Source organism: Heliconius melpomene, chromosome 1 (assembly GCF_056956725.1).
Source record: "Heliconius melpomene rosina isolate 202511_hmr_F chromosome 1, ASM5695672v1, whole genome shotgun sequence".
Lineage (NCBI taxonomy): Eukaryota > Metazoa > Arthropoda > Insecta > Lepidoptera > Nymphalidae > Heliconius > Heliconius melpomene.
In genome coordinates, this window is record NC_140389.1 from 10,180,259 (window position 1) to 10,197,886 (window position 17,628).

General features: G+C 30.0%; 1 protein-coding gene and 1 long non-coding RNA gene across 4 annotated transcripts in view; one reads left to right on the forward strand and one right to left on the reverse strand.

Annotated features, from left to right (window-relative positions):
* Schip1 (Schwannomin interacting protein 1) overlaps positions 1 to 16,736 on the forward strand; it is a 34,455-nt gene extending 17,719 nt beyond the window's left edge. For 2 of the 3 annotated variants that reach the window (XM_085207478.1, XM_085207470.1), the window contains exons 2-12: positions 1,318 to 1,678; positions 1,758 to 1,918; positions 2,690 to 3,735; positions 4,372 to 4,466; positions 4,603 to 4,700; positions 6,454 to 6,580; positions 6,788 to 6,994; positions 7,828 to 8,003; positions 8,978 to 9,118; positions 11,207 to 11,340; positions 11,806 to 16,736. In XM_085207478.1, the coding sequence (XP_085063604.1) occupies positions 1,324 to 1,678; positions 1,758 to 1,918; positions 2,690 to 3,735; positions 4,372 to 4,466; positions 4,603 to 4,700; positions 6,454 to 6,580; positions 6,788 to 6,994; positions 7,828 to 8,003; positions 8,978 to 9,118; positions 11,207 to 11,340; positions 11,806 to 11,887 (2,622 nt within the window). In that variant the 5' untranslated portion in view covers positions 1,318 to 1,323 and the 3' untranslated portion in view covers positions 11,888 to 16,736. The remainder of the gene's footprint in view (positions 1 to 1,317; positions 1,679 to 1,757; positions 1,919 to 2,689; positions 3,736 to 4,371; positions 4,467 to 4,602; positions 4,701 to 6,453; positions 6,581 to 6,787; positions 6,995 to 7,827; positions 8,004 to 8,977; positions 9,119 to 11,206; positions 11,341 to 11,805) is intronic. The other variant, XM_085207488.1, reaches the window with a different exon arrangement.
* On the reverse strand, positions 5,329 to 5,896 carry LOC146541345 (uncharacterized). Its single transcript, XR_014879453.1, has 2 exons — positions 5,800 to 5,896; positions 5,329 to 5,634 (listed from the first exon to the last, which is right to left on the reverse strand). It is a non-coding gene; the product is annotated as an uncharacterized LOC146541345 (long non-coding RNA).
* Positions 16,737 to 17,628: the final 892 nt, after the last annotated feature.

Here is a 17,628-nt window from a genome sequence, read left to right on the forward strand (position 1 = left end):
GTTTGCAATAAAGAATTTTATCTATATATCTATCTTAAAAAGTATTTATTAGTCAACTATCCTAGTCTTTACTAAATATTTAGTCCTGATATCTGAGTTTCATCTTCACATCTCTAAATTAATTAATTTGCTTCGCTATACCAGAATTTCATTCACTAGAGACTTAATATTGAAAGTTTTATGGTTTATCCCTTTCTTGGTCAAATTAACAGATGCGTAAAGTACCCACTTACTACACTGCGAAATTCTGAAATGAAATTGCTTGAAATAGGTTCATTACTAATTCCAATATAGTTGAATTTTATACTTCTAGTTTTATGTTTATCGTACCGAATGAATAATAATAGTATATTCTTTCTTAGCAATAGAGAAAGTATATAGCCCTATATGTTAGGGGCACAAGTGTATGAACGTAACCGCGACTGGTTGTGGGTTCGATCCCCACTCGAGGAAATGAAATATAAATTAAATTTATATTTTCATTTCTTCGCTCTGGTGTCGAGGCAAAACGCAGTGTTGAGTTCTTCCACTCAACAGGCAATATCTCCAGAATATTATTAAAAAAATGTATTTAGCGAATGATATGGTGGACTTAATATTACCTCTGGTAAGATTACGCAAGCTCACCGTAGTTTTTTCTCTGAAGCCCATAACTCAAAATGACTTCTATTTAACATTGCACGCAGTTTCGTTTGTCCTTGACCGTTCTAATTTATTGTTTAGTATTTATATTTCCTTTTTTTCTGATATTGATTTATAAAGAAAAATAGGAATACAATTATTAATTATTATTACTAAATAGAATTACAAATTAATATAATATATTATTTTTATTAGTTATAAATTTGTATAAATTCCCATAAAGAACTTGTATTCATAAATAAAATATTTTCCTTCGTTTCTGCAGAATATATATCAAATACCTTGTTTGTAGGCAGTGGCACAAGGATGTATCTGTAATGCGACTGTTGTGGTTTCGATCCCCACTGGAGTAAATGAATGATGGGTAGGCAGAGGGAACCCAGTGTTAAGACGCTCCCTACCCCACTTTCCGCCGAATTCTCGAGGCGTTGCGTGTTGAGCGGTGAAATGGAAATATAAATAAATTAATTAATGGAAATGAATATTAATATAAGCCAATAAATATTAAATATTATCTTGTCAACAAATTTAGGAAAAAGAAAGTTACCGGTTTTGAAGAGTGTATATAATTCCTTTATTTATCTCAATAATTGTAACAATATTAAATATTTCATTATTTTACGTACGCCTCTGTGCCAAGAGTGTTTCTAATTTTTCTTAACCTTTTTTTTACAGGACATCATGAGGATACTAACTGCAAGTGATAATGGCAATGTAGGTGTTGAAATTACAAGCAGTTCTACGATAGATAATATTGATAACTTTAGCTGGCATGATTCTAATATATTGAATCAGAGGACCATCGACATTACGGAAGACAACATCAATTTAAGTTCTAATCTTAACGAATATAAAAGTAGTAGTGTTGATAATAGACTTACAAATTTAGTGCATAATAGAGATGAAAACGGTGAAGATAAAGTATGTAATTTACAATTCAGGCTAACTAACAAAGGTGAAATAAATTCTCCTAGTGATCATGAAAATATAAGCAAAAACCTAAAAGTGGACACTGGATGGCGAAGATCATGTACAGGTACAGAGTTTTTTTTTTTTAATAAATAAGTCAACAAATGTAAAACAAATTTATTGAGAAAATTATTAATATTTTTCAGTTTATGCTGATGTATCTACTGATTCCACTCCTGCTGATGAAGAACGCGCGTTTGAGCAGTCAGACTCAGATGAAATGTCTGAAAAAAGTATACACCCTGTACCCAGAGGCATTGTAAACCCAAATTATCCTGGGTTTCAACATTTAGCACATACTTTACAAGTGAGTTTCGCATACTTTTTTGTTAAATTACGTAATTAATAAGTTGTTTATATTAATGTATAATAATAATAATAATAAAAACTCTTTATTGTACACCCAAAAAAGAAATAGAAGAATACAAGTAAAAGAATATGGTACAATAGGCGACCTTATCGCTGAAATAGCGATTTCTTCCAGGCAACCTTGAGGCGTTGAAAAACAAAAAAGTAAATAAATTGTGAGTAGGGTGTAAATAGATATAACAAACAAAACAACAACTACAAACAACTATATAAAAAATAAATAAATAAACCTACACAAAGATAGATACATATATACATAAATACATACATACTTACATACATTCATACATATACACTTATAAACTATGTTAACATATGGATACATACTTAGTATAGAAACAAGGAAAAAAGAATTAAATAAACAAAATAAAATATATAAAAATAATAATAATAATAATAAAAAATTACACTTATATTAAGTAAGTACGGTTAAAAAGGTTTAAAGGGCTAGAAAGTGTTTTTTTAAGCGTTTTTTAAAGGTAAGGAACGTTTTTGAATTCCTAACAATCAAGGGCAGGGCGTTCCATAACCGACACGCAGTAATTGTAAATGAATCACTATAAAATGATGAGGAATGTTCTGGAATTTTTAGCACCAGCCCATAGTCGGATCGCAGACATCGAGGATGCGAGCGGCCCAAAAATTCAAATCGTTCCTTTAGGTACGGGGGAGAAGTTGGTATATTAATATGTTATATTTTCTTCTTCAGGACTATTCTTCAAATATTGAACCCTTTTATCCTTCGGAAAATGATATGACGGATGACGATTTAGACACAGATATAATTGAAACGAAGTGTGATGGTGAAACTAAGCAAAAAATTGAAGATTTTAAAATAATAAACGATAGCAAAAAAAATGATAATGCAGTAACAGATATAAATGATACAAGGCAAAACTGTTTTCCATTTGAGACAAAAAAATGTACCCCTCAGACAGAAAGTAATATACCAGATTTATTGAAAACCATCAGTCATAACAATAATAATAATAGTTTAGACTCGACTTTCAACTTTGATTGCTCAACAACTGATATTGAAAATAATTTCCATGTTAAAGATATTATTGGTGACTTTAATAAAGAAGTTGAAGATGAAATAAGGCATTTATATAATTATAACATAAATATTGAAGATGACTTAGAAAAACTTAGAAAAGATATAAAAGACACTTTCGCTCAACCAATTGAAAATACTATTAATAATATTAGTGATGTGGTGAACCATGTCATAAAGAAATTAGTAGAAAATGATGGCAATGATAAAAATGATCCTCCTGATATCTTAAATGACCACGAAATGGAAGATGTAACTAATATAAATAAGGAGAATGAAACAAATATAAGAACAGAAATTAATATAAGTAGACCTACATTTTTATATATAGATAAAAATATTGATAATAAAATAACTGATGCTATTTTATCAGATGGCAAGGAAGATATTAACATTTACGAAGATGATTATGATACGGAACAGTTAAGTCAAAATGTTGAAAATACCATAAAACAATTAAGTACGGAATTGCGAAAAATCATACCCAAATTAAATGAAATGCGTGAACGTGATAAGTTATGGAATGAAAATAAGCAAGAACCCATGATAATCGATGGAAATTCAAACAATATAGTAACTGGATCATCTACTCGATCTCAGGAGCCCAGGACTCGGTCGCAGTTTTACGGAGAAAAAAGTAAAAGGATTACAAAAAATAAATTTTGTTCTACTGCTAAAACACTTTCAGTAAAGGCTATTGTGTAAGTATTTTACATGTAGATATCTGTTACGCATAACTTGAATTCAAACCAGTAGTTCCCGAGATAAGCACGTTTAACCAAATAAACATTTGATCTTCTTAATAGTACTATAGAAATAGAGAAAGAGAATCATTCAGCTAATCGTTTCATTTAATAAATAATCTTTGTACCAGAATATTATGCGGATAATAGATCAAGTAAACAAATTCTAGTTTTTTAATAGTATATTTTTCACCTTCCAACTATCCGTTAGTGTTTTGTTTAATTACTTAAATCTTAGTTTACAGGTTTTTTTAAGTGTAAATACTCAATTTTATCTTGATTTATTTTGGTAATTAAATTGCAATAGTAGACTGAAAAAGAAATGTTACTTAACGTCGAAATGTACAAATTTACTATACAATTCTGTTCTTATATGAAAGTTTTAAATAGAATTGACGCGGACTACGCTAAGCGAATAAATTAGGTTGTGAGTATATACAAAGAGCAGCAGCAATGAGTTAAACCTATTTAAACTGTTCGTGAATATCATTTAGTGTAACGTGTGTTTTGTAAATGAGGTGTGGCATATATTTTTACTTCTATATACTGCTTTATTTAAATATGAAGTACTTATTATTATTTTGCTTTTTTTAGTGAATCAAAAACAAGACAAAACTCTAATAGCGCTCTATCAAAAGCTCAAAATGTGTCCGTCCGTAAAAATGATAATGAAAAAGAAGCTGATTTCGGTAAGATTTTTAAAAAATGTATGATGTTATTATAATATGTAACTTGAGGAGAGCAAAATATTTAACACGCTTAAGTTTCTTTCCAAATAATAAAAGAAAAAAAATCCTAATAATCTTTAAATTATCTATTTTTCAGACAGCTTCGATGTGTATAATATCGAGACAGCATTGCCGAAATTAGATTTGGATACGATTGAGAATCATATAAGGGCAGCTAAAGAAGCCGAAAGACGTGTAAGAGATGCTAATAAGTTTTTTTTTTTATTATTTTTTTATGTATTTGATCCACTAGTGATGGTAACATTACACAGTGACAAAGAAAAGAAATATAGTTACACAAAAACAGTTTGATTATTAATTATTTATTATAAACTTAGTCAGTAATTTTAGTAGTTTCTTTTGACTAGTTACTTTCAATTCAGAGATTTCTATATTTTCAAACTCTTATCTAGTTTTAAAGTGTATTGTTACAGAAGGTAACTTTCTATAATATTACTAACACAGGCTAAAGAAAACATTTATTCTTGATACTTCCGTTCCCCATTTTCCGTTAAATTCTGGACGCATTGCGTATTGGGTGGCAAAGCTCAACGTCACGCTTTACTTCTTTACCAAATCGACGAAATTAAAATACTAAAAATTCCTTTTTTCTCGAGTGGGAAACAACCTGCTGCGTTTACAGTCGCGCCTGAGCTCCTGTACCACGACTCTCCTCAATATAAAATTCATAATTAAAGTTAATAATAGATAAACACTCTGTGTGTATTAAAAATTAGAAAAAAAATAAAAAATATAGCAAATTTGAATAGTAGCAACGTCCTAGTAGTGTTATAGAAAACATAAAGTATCTAAAATACATTAGAAATTTATAATCATTTATTATACTCTGTATTATATTTTAATAAAAAATATAATTAAATACTATTTTCAAAGTTGGCGCTCTGTAGTATAGCGGTAAATGCATACATTCACATTTGATCCACGTCTCCTTCATCCATGCATTAACAGTTAAAATTACCAATACAATCGGTACTTCGTTTAGCTTTCTACGGTGATTCAACAGCGTACGCAGGTCGCAGGCAAGACGGTCCATTCTTAGTTTCATTTTTACATTCAGTTTTATACCTCGATAGTTGATCAGACGGCTTGACGCGCGTTTTGTTCTTTTCTGTTGAAATCCATTTATTAAATAAACAAGTGTGATGGCGTCGTTGCCGTATTTTAATTCTGAACAAAGACATTACAAAAAGGATACAAGATTTCTATTAGATTTATATACGATTACGTATGATAATCACGAATCCGTGGATAATATATGCTGTCTTGTAAGTACCTAATTTTATTTTTTGAAATGAGCAATAATTGTGACGAATAAAACCATAAAGAATAAAGAGATTAGAAATGGAACACGTATTTGTCCTTGCCCCAAATGTCACTACATGACAGGATTGACAGGATGGTTTAATTTTTTGTTTACCTGTTATTTATTTTGTAAAGCAACAGCTGTGCCATTTTTTTGCCAAAAAGTTAAGACTGATTAGTTTTAAGATGTTCGAAAGTATAATCACTAATATAAAACGAAAATTCAGCAAACCGTCTGACGAAATAAGTTATAATGTGGATAAAAATACATCAGGATTCAAATTAAGTTTGAGAAATCTTAAGTCTAAATTATTGAAATCTAACGACAGTCAAGATTTGCCTGTGCCAAATTATTACAATAATTCGGCTTTAAGCCCTCGTGCTATTGGTGTAGGAGAGTCTGCTCAAACTGAAATAGAATGGCCTACGCTCTCTGATAAAAATCCAAATATATTAGAGAAATTTACTCGGATTGTAACAATTACAGAAGATGTTTCTTATGACAAAAAAGTAGGAACCATTTTTTAATATACCTATGTATAGACAGTTTAGGATATAGTCAGTCGGCTTAGTATGGAAAGTTTAAGATTTTGAGTCTTTCTTACAATGTCTTTGGTATTTTTAGAAACGAAATGATAGGGAAGAAATCAGAAAGAGATTGGCAATGGGAGTTGACAGTGAGGAATATTATAGCTTAGGTCACATAGATCGTCCACAAAAAAAACCCAGTCTACATTCAAGGCTTCAAAATGGTAAGATTTTGTCACTGAACACATTTCATTGTTGGTACTTATATTATTTAATTTTTAAAAGTGTTTGGGTTAATATTAACATTTATATTAAATGGGAATTATATAAAAGGATTATTTTCTTACTATTTTTGTTAACTTTATTTGTTAACTTCTTGTTTCAATGCTTTTGTTAGTGTATTAAAATGTACTTTGTGTGTGATGGTGCAGGGAAAAATCTACAAATATGTTTCATGAATGAAACCGCTTCTGACAATGAATCTCAAACATCTGATATAGAAAGAAATTTCAACTGTAATAGTAATAGTTCATCACAGTCAAGCCTCTTTAGCAAGAATAATTTCAATCATCCATACCAAACAAGACCACTTTCTGTTAATATTACAAAACATGAGAAAAATACCAATACACATAATGGTAAGTTGCAAGTAATTATAAAGCATGACTAGATATTGATGTAAATTGTAAAAAGCTGAACCCTATGGTTTCTTAGCCGTTCAAAGCTATAATAGGAAATGTAACTGGAAACCTAATGTTTAGACACTCTGTTCCCCAATTTCCCAATTTTAAGACATAGCATGTTAAGTAGTGAAACTCAATGCCAGGCTTTTTCTTGTAACCAGAGTGAAAAAATTTAAAGAATTTATTGCTCCAGATGTGATTAAACCAACAAACATTGTGATGACAATCAGATGGTATTACATGACTGCCTCCATACTTCCTTATTTCATTTGTTAATGCTACTTTGTGGAATATTTGTATTATTTAAAATATAACATTGTCCATATTTTTCTTATGTTACAAACATTACATGATAATCTTATTTTTCTTATGTTACAAACATTATATGATAATCTTATGCTTGCTTTAAACTTGCTTTGTGTTGTATGTTGCTTTTGATAACTTGCACATGACTAATTATAATATCTAAATGCTCAACCCTTTACTGGTACTGGGAAACATTTTCCCACCACACTAATCATACTAACTGAAACTATATACTTCAATTAATATTTAAAAAACATATATTCTAACCAGATACTATTTATATCATTAATTAATTATTATATTATTAGTATTCTGGAAATTTTAGTTTTGGTATTCTGTGTGTTTAAGAGTCAATATAGATTTTTATATTATACCAAACTATTGCAACCATAACTGGTTAGCTATGGTTGCAATAATGTAACTTTATATTATGTTACACTGTGGTTTTAAGTTATGTTAAGCTAATATTAACATATTTGCAGGTCCAAAGTTACGTCCAACATCATTGATGCTTAAATCTAACAAATCTCGATCTACACAATCTTTAGGACATATTGAGATCAAGGAGTCAGATTTCTTTGCTTTACAAGCAACTCTTCAAACGGAAGCCAGAATAGCCCTAGCACAGGCAAAAGAAATGGCTCGTATACAAATGGAGGTAAATAAATACATCTTTTTTTAATTTAAGAATTTGACTTTATCAAAGTGTATTCTTAAAATTTTGACTTTGACTTGACTTGACTTTGACTTGACTTGACTTGACTTGTGTAAAATAAATGCCATATTTAAGAGATACAAATAATACTATTATACAATTTTTGACTTTATGTATATTTTTATATTTTAAGATAAGATCACGAATTTCAAGGTTTTTTCCACTTTGCAAATTTTGTTAGTATAGTTATAATATTTTTAGTTGCAAAATTATTTCTACATTTTTTGTTTGTCTTAAGTTACCTTCACAATGATAATGAAGGAACAATTATAATGAGTCTTAAGAAAAAAATACACCAGTAGAACAATAATGTTTCACTGATGTCTGTATAAGATGTAGGAAATAATAAATTAAAAGATTTTATAATGAGATACTTGAAGTATGTTATGTATTATAGTAAAATAATATAATTTAACTTACAAATTATTATACTTATTGCAGAATGATATTATTTTAAATTATGATTAAAAATACATGAAATTAAAATAAATCCCCGCACATAGTATAGTAGGTAAAGGGAATCTATTGTTAAGACACTCCGTTCCCCACTCAACGCAGAATTTGGGAGGCGGAATTCAACGCTTTGCGTCGTCACCAGAGCGAAGAAATGAATAGATAGATTTAAATAAATATGTCATTTCCTCGAGTGGGGATCCACAACCAGTCGCGTTTACAATCACACACATGAGCCGAGCTACAAAGCTATATTAATTTTTTTTATTAAATGAAACTATTTAATATTAATTGGATATATTTACGGGTAGACTGATACGTACCACCGAATACTGCAGTGTTCGAAACGTCGGCTTTCCAAAAATTTATAATTTTAAATACTCGCAATAAATCCGGTTGAAAAGTTTCAAAGATTTGTTTTTGCTTTAGAATGTCTACATTGTAGTTTTAAAATATGTCACCAGCGCGAGCGCCGCTCCCGTGCAGTGTCACCGGTGACGGACATGTTGCGGCGCAGCATGGAGAAGGCGAACGCACCGCTGGCGCCCGACCGCCGCCGCGTGTCTCGACACCTACTCACTGATATGAACATTGCACAGTTGCAGGTAAGCCCACTAATACTATAATGCACAAGTTTGTGAGGATGGATGTTTGTTCCACATTCACGCAAAAACTATTGAAGGCATTTAGATTAAACTTTTCAGTAGTATAACTTCTACATCATAGTAACTCAGGCCACAATTTATTTAAGTCGAGATTGACTCACTAATGGTATTATAAAAGCAATAAAACTATAAAATTCAAGATTACTACAATGACTCAGTGGTATAGCTTCTGGTACAGGTTGTATAATTTGAAAATTTTAATATTAGTATTAGTAACCTACCCCACAATCGCTGTTTACACAATTGCTCCGTGGGAGACGAGGACCCGATTTCAAATCCCACTACAAGTTATGTACCTGATACTTGGTTTTAAATTCAAAAATTACATTTTTTTGGCTACTGATGTTATTCTACATTTTATCAATTAATGTTGAAATAAATATAAGATTTTAATTCTCTTGAAGTCAAAGGTTATTCTGCGCATTTAAAGTTGTTAACAAAATCAAGTTCACACTGTATATCGCATGTAGCAGAGTAGGCAGAGAGAGCTTTGTATTGAGGCACTCCACTCTCCACTTTCCGCCGTATTCTGGAGGCATTCAGTGTAGAGTGGCGGAAAAGAACGTGCCGGCAGAAAAATAGCAAAGAATTATAACTTAATTGTCATGCCCACACAATGAAATCGTTCAAATTCGTGAAATTATTCAAATTCGCCGCGATTCAAACTTTAATACGGTTTTTGAAGATAACTTCCCTGACATTTGGTTTCAGCGTGACCTTGCATCAGCCTCCGCACTGCTGAATCATGCGGAACGTTTCGATTACAATACCCATTGTGCAACGCATTGTTTCGTCACTTTTACGTCATTTAACTGTAAAAAATTAAATTTAAGTTTCAATTTTAAATATCGTACTATAAGTTTTTATTCAAAAACTTCGGTTTACAGATTATTTAATAACTAGTAACAGCTTTATAATAGAATAAAACGCAAAGAAAAGAAACTCTATTGAAGATTTACTCGAACAAAAAGGGAGACATTCAAAAGTGTTTAGTATAAAATATGTCATGAATATTTTTTCACATTTTTTATATTTAGAAAAGAAATATACTAGAGTCTGAGGCCGCCGTGGGGCAGAGGTCAAGCGTGTGACTAAACGCGACGGTTGTGAGTTCGACTCACACTCGATTGGATTAATAATTTAATTATTATTATTAATTTAATTATTAATTCATTCGAGTGGCAATCGAGAAATTCATTCATTAATGAGAATTAAAATATTAATACTTTAATTTCTTCGGCGTTGAACTCAACCAGGAAATGCTTGAAAAATTCGACACAAAGTGTGGAACGGAATATTTAAAAACGGTATACAGCGTGAAGCTGAAAAAAAAAGGAAAAAGAAAAGTATATAAAAATTAAATGTTTATATAACATAAAAATATGAACGTAGCAGGATTTTAAAATTGACTGGCTTGCTTCTATGTTACTATGAAAGTAAAACAAATTATAATACTAACTGATCATTATACGAGTATCTAATTTAAATAACTTCCGTCTTATGAATAAAAACAAATTACTGTTATATTACATCATTTAGCACGTACCATATTTACGTAAGCCTTGTCTAATAGGTATATTTTATTCATTATTTACTATGTTACTTTATAAGGTTTAAACTAATTTCAACTTTTACCTACTTCTCACTAGAGAAAGTGCCTGCATATAACTAGCTACCCTTATTCAAAGCAGTTTTATTTTCTAAAAAGTTTTATTAAAATTTGCTCTTAGAGTGTCCTCAGTATTATAATGTTTAAATATTCTACTGTATTTTAATATGAATCGACTGAAACAAATGTATTATTGTTTAATTTGGAGACCGTCGATCCCAGTAGGTCAGTGTTTTACTTTAAACGCATGTATCGTAAGGGGAAAAAGCATAATAAAAAATTGAAAAACAAGTATTAATATTTGAGAGCACCGTTTCCATCATTTGATCATTACAAAAATCTGTATTTTTTTTTTATTTATAAATATTTAAAAAAAATATATGTAGGAAATTAAATAAGTGTCTTTTGTCAATTATCAGGTTATAGTCAACGAGCTGCATTCACAAATCGAAGCACTGAACGACTCATTGGTGAAGCTCTTGATGGCTCGCGACGAACTGCATATGGGGCAGGATTCGATGCTCGTCGACATCGAGGACCTTACACGATATTTGTGAGTGCATTTCTTTATTTTTCTGGTCCACAGAATGGTCGGCGAGTCGTGGCCGCTCTGAAGTTATGCTTTCTGAACTTTTGTGCGATTTTCACTTGAGAAGAAACACAATGAAACACATCAATATATAAAGTAATCAACGAAAGGAAAAGAAAATAATCAACAACATCTACAGCTAACTTCAGAGCGGGCATTACTCATCGATCGCACTGTACGTCTTTTTAGAAACATTGTTTCTACGTAAAAGTTTTAAATAAAAGTCCTGGAGCGGGCATTGAATGAGTAGGTACTTGGAAGAAAAATGGATCCAAAATTGAATTTCAAATAACTATATTTTTTGTTTCTCTGTTACTTGAAAGTCATCCTTTCAAGTAATAAATATATATTACAAAAATAACGCAACCTACTTCAAATAAATAATAACGAAAATTAAAATAATAATATGTTATTTAATTTAATTTGCAGGGGTGTTAAGGAGCAGACAAAGAAAACCAAAGGCACTACTAAGTCCGGTGTAAAGAGGCTCACATCTTTAGTACACAAATAACTATAATCTAAATGTCCTAAATAATGGTTCTTTGTTAGAATATTGTTAATGAATATTATTATAACGTGTTTACTCCTTTATTATGGTTACTATCTAATCTATGACTTTATGACACCAATTGTAACTTGTATCCTATATGTATACTTTCTTAGAACAAAGATGTTTAATATTATGTCAAAAGTGCAGCTTATTATTATTCCCTCCGTACTTTAGGTGATAATAAGCTGTTGTAGGTCGCGGCTTCGATTACCGCGCCGAGCATATTGTATTGGCAAATATAATATGTAGGTAATGTTTAAACATGCTGTCTCACTTATCTCATTTATTCGAAAAAAACACTTTTAAGTATATACAATTGTAAATATTATACAATTATCTGTACTTAAGTGTATTCAATTTGTATAGATTATTTAATTTAGGCTTTTATCATTATGTCTTTGTTCTGGATTGTATTGGAAATTAAAAGATATATTTCTTAGACCACACACTACACTTGGTAGTGATCTATCTATCTATGTCTATATATTTATGTAAAATAATAATTAGTTCCGGTTATAGTACAATATCTACAATATAATCACGTATTTTACGTTTAGCAAAATTTACTAAGTACACTTGTTGATTTGTGCGTCTTGTTTCTGTGTCACGTTCTGTATTGCAATATATTAATTACTTTTATATTATAGTTTACATATTATAGTATATAATGCTAAACGAAAAGCCCAATTTGGTTTAAATTATATATTTTTTGCTATATAAATAAAAAATAATAAGATTTGGTGATTCCGAACCCATGAATTTCATTGGTTTTTAGGCCACTTGCGGAGAATACGTATAATAGTATATAGATATAATAGAGAATAATATTACTTGTGAGAAAAAATTACCAGTAATTTTTTTTCGCTTCAGCCCTTGAAAGTTTTTGATAAAATTTAGCTCATTTAAAAACGTTTTTTGTTAGGATAGGTACTGAGGTCCTCTACCCATAGACAACAGTTGATCCGTCGATCGCGTTACAGCCTGTATATATTTTTCGTTTAGTATCAAATAAATTATACCTTCCAAATCCATACATTTCTACCTTTTAATTTATATATTTATTCCCATATAATTGCAAATCAAGTGCCATTTTACAACAGTACGTGACTTAGAACAGAACGCTCTGTACCCGCCATTTTACATATCTATTGTTATTTAGAGCACTGAAAGTTATGATTAAATATATACATATGTCTTTATAAGTGAAATAAATATGGCAAATAATATTATTCAAACTCACAATGTTACTGCAATGGCGCTAGTATAATAGAGACCTAATTTTATTATAGGTCACGTGGTGCACATTTAGACAAAACAAATGCCATCTTAATTTCACTTATTGCTATCAATTATAAATATAGATATTATCTTTCGAGGTTATGTTTGTGTGTTAAATATCTTAACAGAAATAGATAGTAGAATGTATGAAACTTTTGATTACAATCAATATTTTGTTGAAACAAGTCTCTTTTTAATATTTCTTTATAGAAAATGTATGATCTCTTTATATTAACTACCAGCATATAAAATAGTGTTTGATATTATAAGTTTATGAAGGTGCAGGCAGTTTAATTTCAGAAGGTGTTTGTTTAGTTATACAATTTTTCTTCGACTTCTTGGCATTTCCATATAACACGTAGGTATATTCACGTGCCCGCTTTAGTATAGGACTAGGTATAGGATATATAGTATTTGTGATTTGCAAATTAGAGAGATATTTTTTCATGATAGTGCTCATTTAATAGCATAGTACCAAGTTCACGCCTGTAAGGCATCACACAGGGTGGCAAATGTTATATCCATTTAAAATTTTGACTTGGGGCCCCTTTATAGCTAAATATATTTATGATGGTTTTTATATACAACAATAAGTGATATACTTTTTTAGAAATCGTATAAAATTTTGTGGACGGTCTCCAAAAACCACAGGTTCAAATCCCGCTACGTTAAATTTTTTAAACGTTTTCTAAAGATTTCTTTTTCTATCAATAAATATGAAATAACACTTAACGAAATGAAATAACACTTTAAAAATGTCAAAAATAATAAGTGATATTTTTTAGCAAAATTTTAATTTTTTACAAGGTTATTCTTACTTAGATAATAAGTAAAAATTATTATTAAGATAATTCATTAATTTCTTTTCTGTATATTCGTTTTAAAAATTTTCAAAATTCAAGTTTTTTTTCGTTAAATATACTAAGTATTTTAATAATTACATATGGTAAGGGGCCCAAAGCTTTGAAAATTGGCATACAAATATAATCGACATTGAATTATAATCTGCTATTTATGTAGTACAAAGAGCGCAAATCGTCTATAATGGTTGTGCTGTTTTCATCCAAATACGATAATGTTAATAGATCCCAATATAGCACCGTACGGTCGACGAGTTGTGGCCACTCTGAAGTTGATAGTAGTAGTAGATGGCTGCGCAAATTTGATTATACAAATTTTCTTACTTTGATTATTTTCTTCCCGAGTAAACATTACGCAAACGTTCAGAAAGACTAACTTCATGGCGGCCACAATACGTTGACGTCACTGGGTCTAATAAAGCTTAGAGAATATATATATTTAGAAAAATAGATAAGCACGTTTCAAAAGTCTTTAGGGTCTGCAATTCAAATAAATCTACGCATTTTGAAATAAATATTACAGTGATAAAACTATTTATTATACTTAGCTATATTAGTTATCATTGAACATACATCAAGCAAAAAATAATTATTTTTACAGAAACATTATTAGGTAAATTGAAATATTATTATTTCAGACATTATTCTTCAGTTTTTTTATTTCAATATAATTGATGTACTCGTATTGTACTTTATCCATTTTTTTTGATTACTATATTAAACCACGTCATTTTTATTGATATAATAATTATTGGGACTGTCAAAATAAAGTTTAAAGTTTTTTTTTAAATACATACATGCAAATAAAAACATCACGTATCTTTCTCTCATTTACATTCTTAATAATATTTTTAAAAGGAAATTTCATTATGCTGTAAGTTTGTTTCTAATTACTTTTCAAACAATTGTTTTTTTCTACAGTACGGTCAACAAGTCGCCGCCCTGAAGTTAGCAGTAGATGGTTGCGCAATTTGATTATAGCGTTTTCTTACGTTTAATTATTTACAAAATATTATTCCCGAGTGAAAGTTCCGATAACCTAACTTCAGGGCGGCCACGGCTTGTGGACCATACTAGACTATGGTCACAAAATATAAACTGCATTTTTTTTGTTTATAACGTCTTTTTACCATAAACACTTTAGATAAAACAATATAAAATAATCTAATTTTATACTTATATACGCTATGCGAATTTTGAAAGTTTTAGACAATATTTTCTTTTTCGTTTTTTATTATACAATTATAAAATTTTGCTACTTTCTATTATCATTTGATAATATAAAAATAATAGGGGTTTCTTTTTATATTTATCTATATGTACCTTAAGTATTTTGCCTTACAGACTATCATACACTTCATACATATAAAAATACATGTAATTTATATAGTGATTACTTTATCCAATCTATATTGAGGAAAAGTGCTAAAAAGTCAGGCTTTTAAAATTTCTATAAAAAAATTGTTGGTTTAAAATATGATTCTTGATATCAAATCTGTAAGTTTTTGTCCACCACCGTTAAACGTCGTAAGTGGTCGTTTAAACACATTGATATTATTATTTATTATTTCTTATCACGCGATGTGTACTTTTAGGAGAGTCAATCAATTGAAACGAATTTGTCATAAAAGCAAAAATTATTTCTCGTTTAGTTTTAAGTTTTTAAGTTCCTTAGTGATATTTGACTTCGTTTTTTTTATTTAAGTGTTTACGGTTACCATTTCGGTTGTATTGGATATTTTTTTAGGAGTTTTCTTATATTTTAAAGAAATGTTATTAGTATGTTTATTGATCATATAATATGCACACGGTCTATTTTAAATAAGAGCAGCATTTTAATAACTAACGATCATAAAGCCAGGCAGTTAAATCAGAACACGCAAAAGGCAGGCCTCTTGAAGCCTTATATATTTTTTGTAATCCTCCTTTTACGACATCGTTGCGTTCCATTTTGTTTTATTATTGTCAACAACAGTTATGTTATATTTTAATGGCTGTCGCGGTGTCCGAATAAACGCAGGTGCTAGTTTTTATTCTTTAAGATAATCTGCGTTCGTATTAATTAACTTTACGCTTTCCCTACTTGATATATTTCATTACTATTCGTATTTTAACATACGAATGTATAGCTTATATTTGTGGGTTACGTAATACTTGGAACAATTTTGAAATTCCCTTGAAGTTGTATAAATCTTTAATATATATGTAAAAACCTTGAGGTAACCCTTGCGACGGTTATTAAATTACTAGCATCATTTCTGGAGTAACTTGTTGTAAAAGTACTATTTTAACTGTACTATTAGAAAAATAGCCGTATATCTAGTATACAATTTTTAACTTAATTGGTTTTAATTGGAATTTAAGATTTTACCTAATATTTCACCAGAGTGGGTACTCGTATATAATGGGTATCTGGTTATATACGAGGACTACGCACGCACTCTGGTGAAATACCTACTCGGGTATCGTTTCTAAACCTAATAGCTTATATTTTCTTTGTATTTTCTTCGGTCGCTATTTCTATAGTAATGATTTGCTTTGTAATTTATATTCTTTCATCTAGGTACTGTTATAATATGAATGGACACAAAACAGTTGCTTGCTGGCAAATTCTTACAGACATGTGATACATACATACTATTGACTATTCTAAATAAATAAAAAAGTGTTTACTTGATGTTTCATTTCAACCTTTAAACTTACCCCTTAATATTGTATATTCTAAAGCTCCGTAATAAAAAAATGGTGACTATAATAACATACCATTTGCCACATACGTATGTAGGAATATGAATGATGTGGTGCACCCTACTCGTGAAGTATTTGTGAAATACCTAAATATAAATAAACATCATATAGTCGTTTATCTGTACATTTCAGCCGACGAATCGTCTCCGCCCTGAATATAGCCTTTCTGAACTTTTACACATAACTCGTCAACCGTACTGGATAACAATCAAAAACTTCTACTTGGTTAAGTTTAAATTATAAAAGGTTCATACTTTACTAAGTAATAGGTAGTATTGTAAGATACTATTATTACAACGATAAAATTTTTAAATCAACTATTGCGGTGCGGTGGAAATATTGCAGAGACAATTCTGTCAGCTTAATTGTCATATGTTTCAGCTCTAGCTGTATGTTGTCTAAAAACTTATTAAGCTTCAACTCATACTTCACTTAACAATTTGCTCTTTCTAATTTAAAATTTACAAGAACCAATGTCTCCTAAAATTAACAATTAACAATAAAACAACAAACTAAAAATTAGATCGTGAAATCATTACGTTATCTAAAATGTAATCAAGTAAATTATCGCCTATGTCGAGTTAATTAACCCACAATGGGCCAATTCTCACAATTTTCGAACACTTCGTAGCGATGTCAAAACCATCGTTGACCCTAAAACGGCACCCTCACCTGCGAGCCCAGGTGCGCCCGCGCAATTAAAATCATCCTCTAATAACACCTACGTACGCCACACTATTTATTTGTTTTATTCTCCTTGTCGCACGTAAGGCCATTTGCCACTTTTCGTACAAGATAGATCGTTTCCTATTCCGC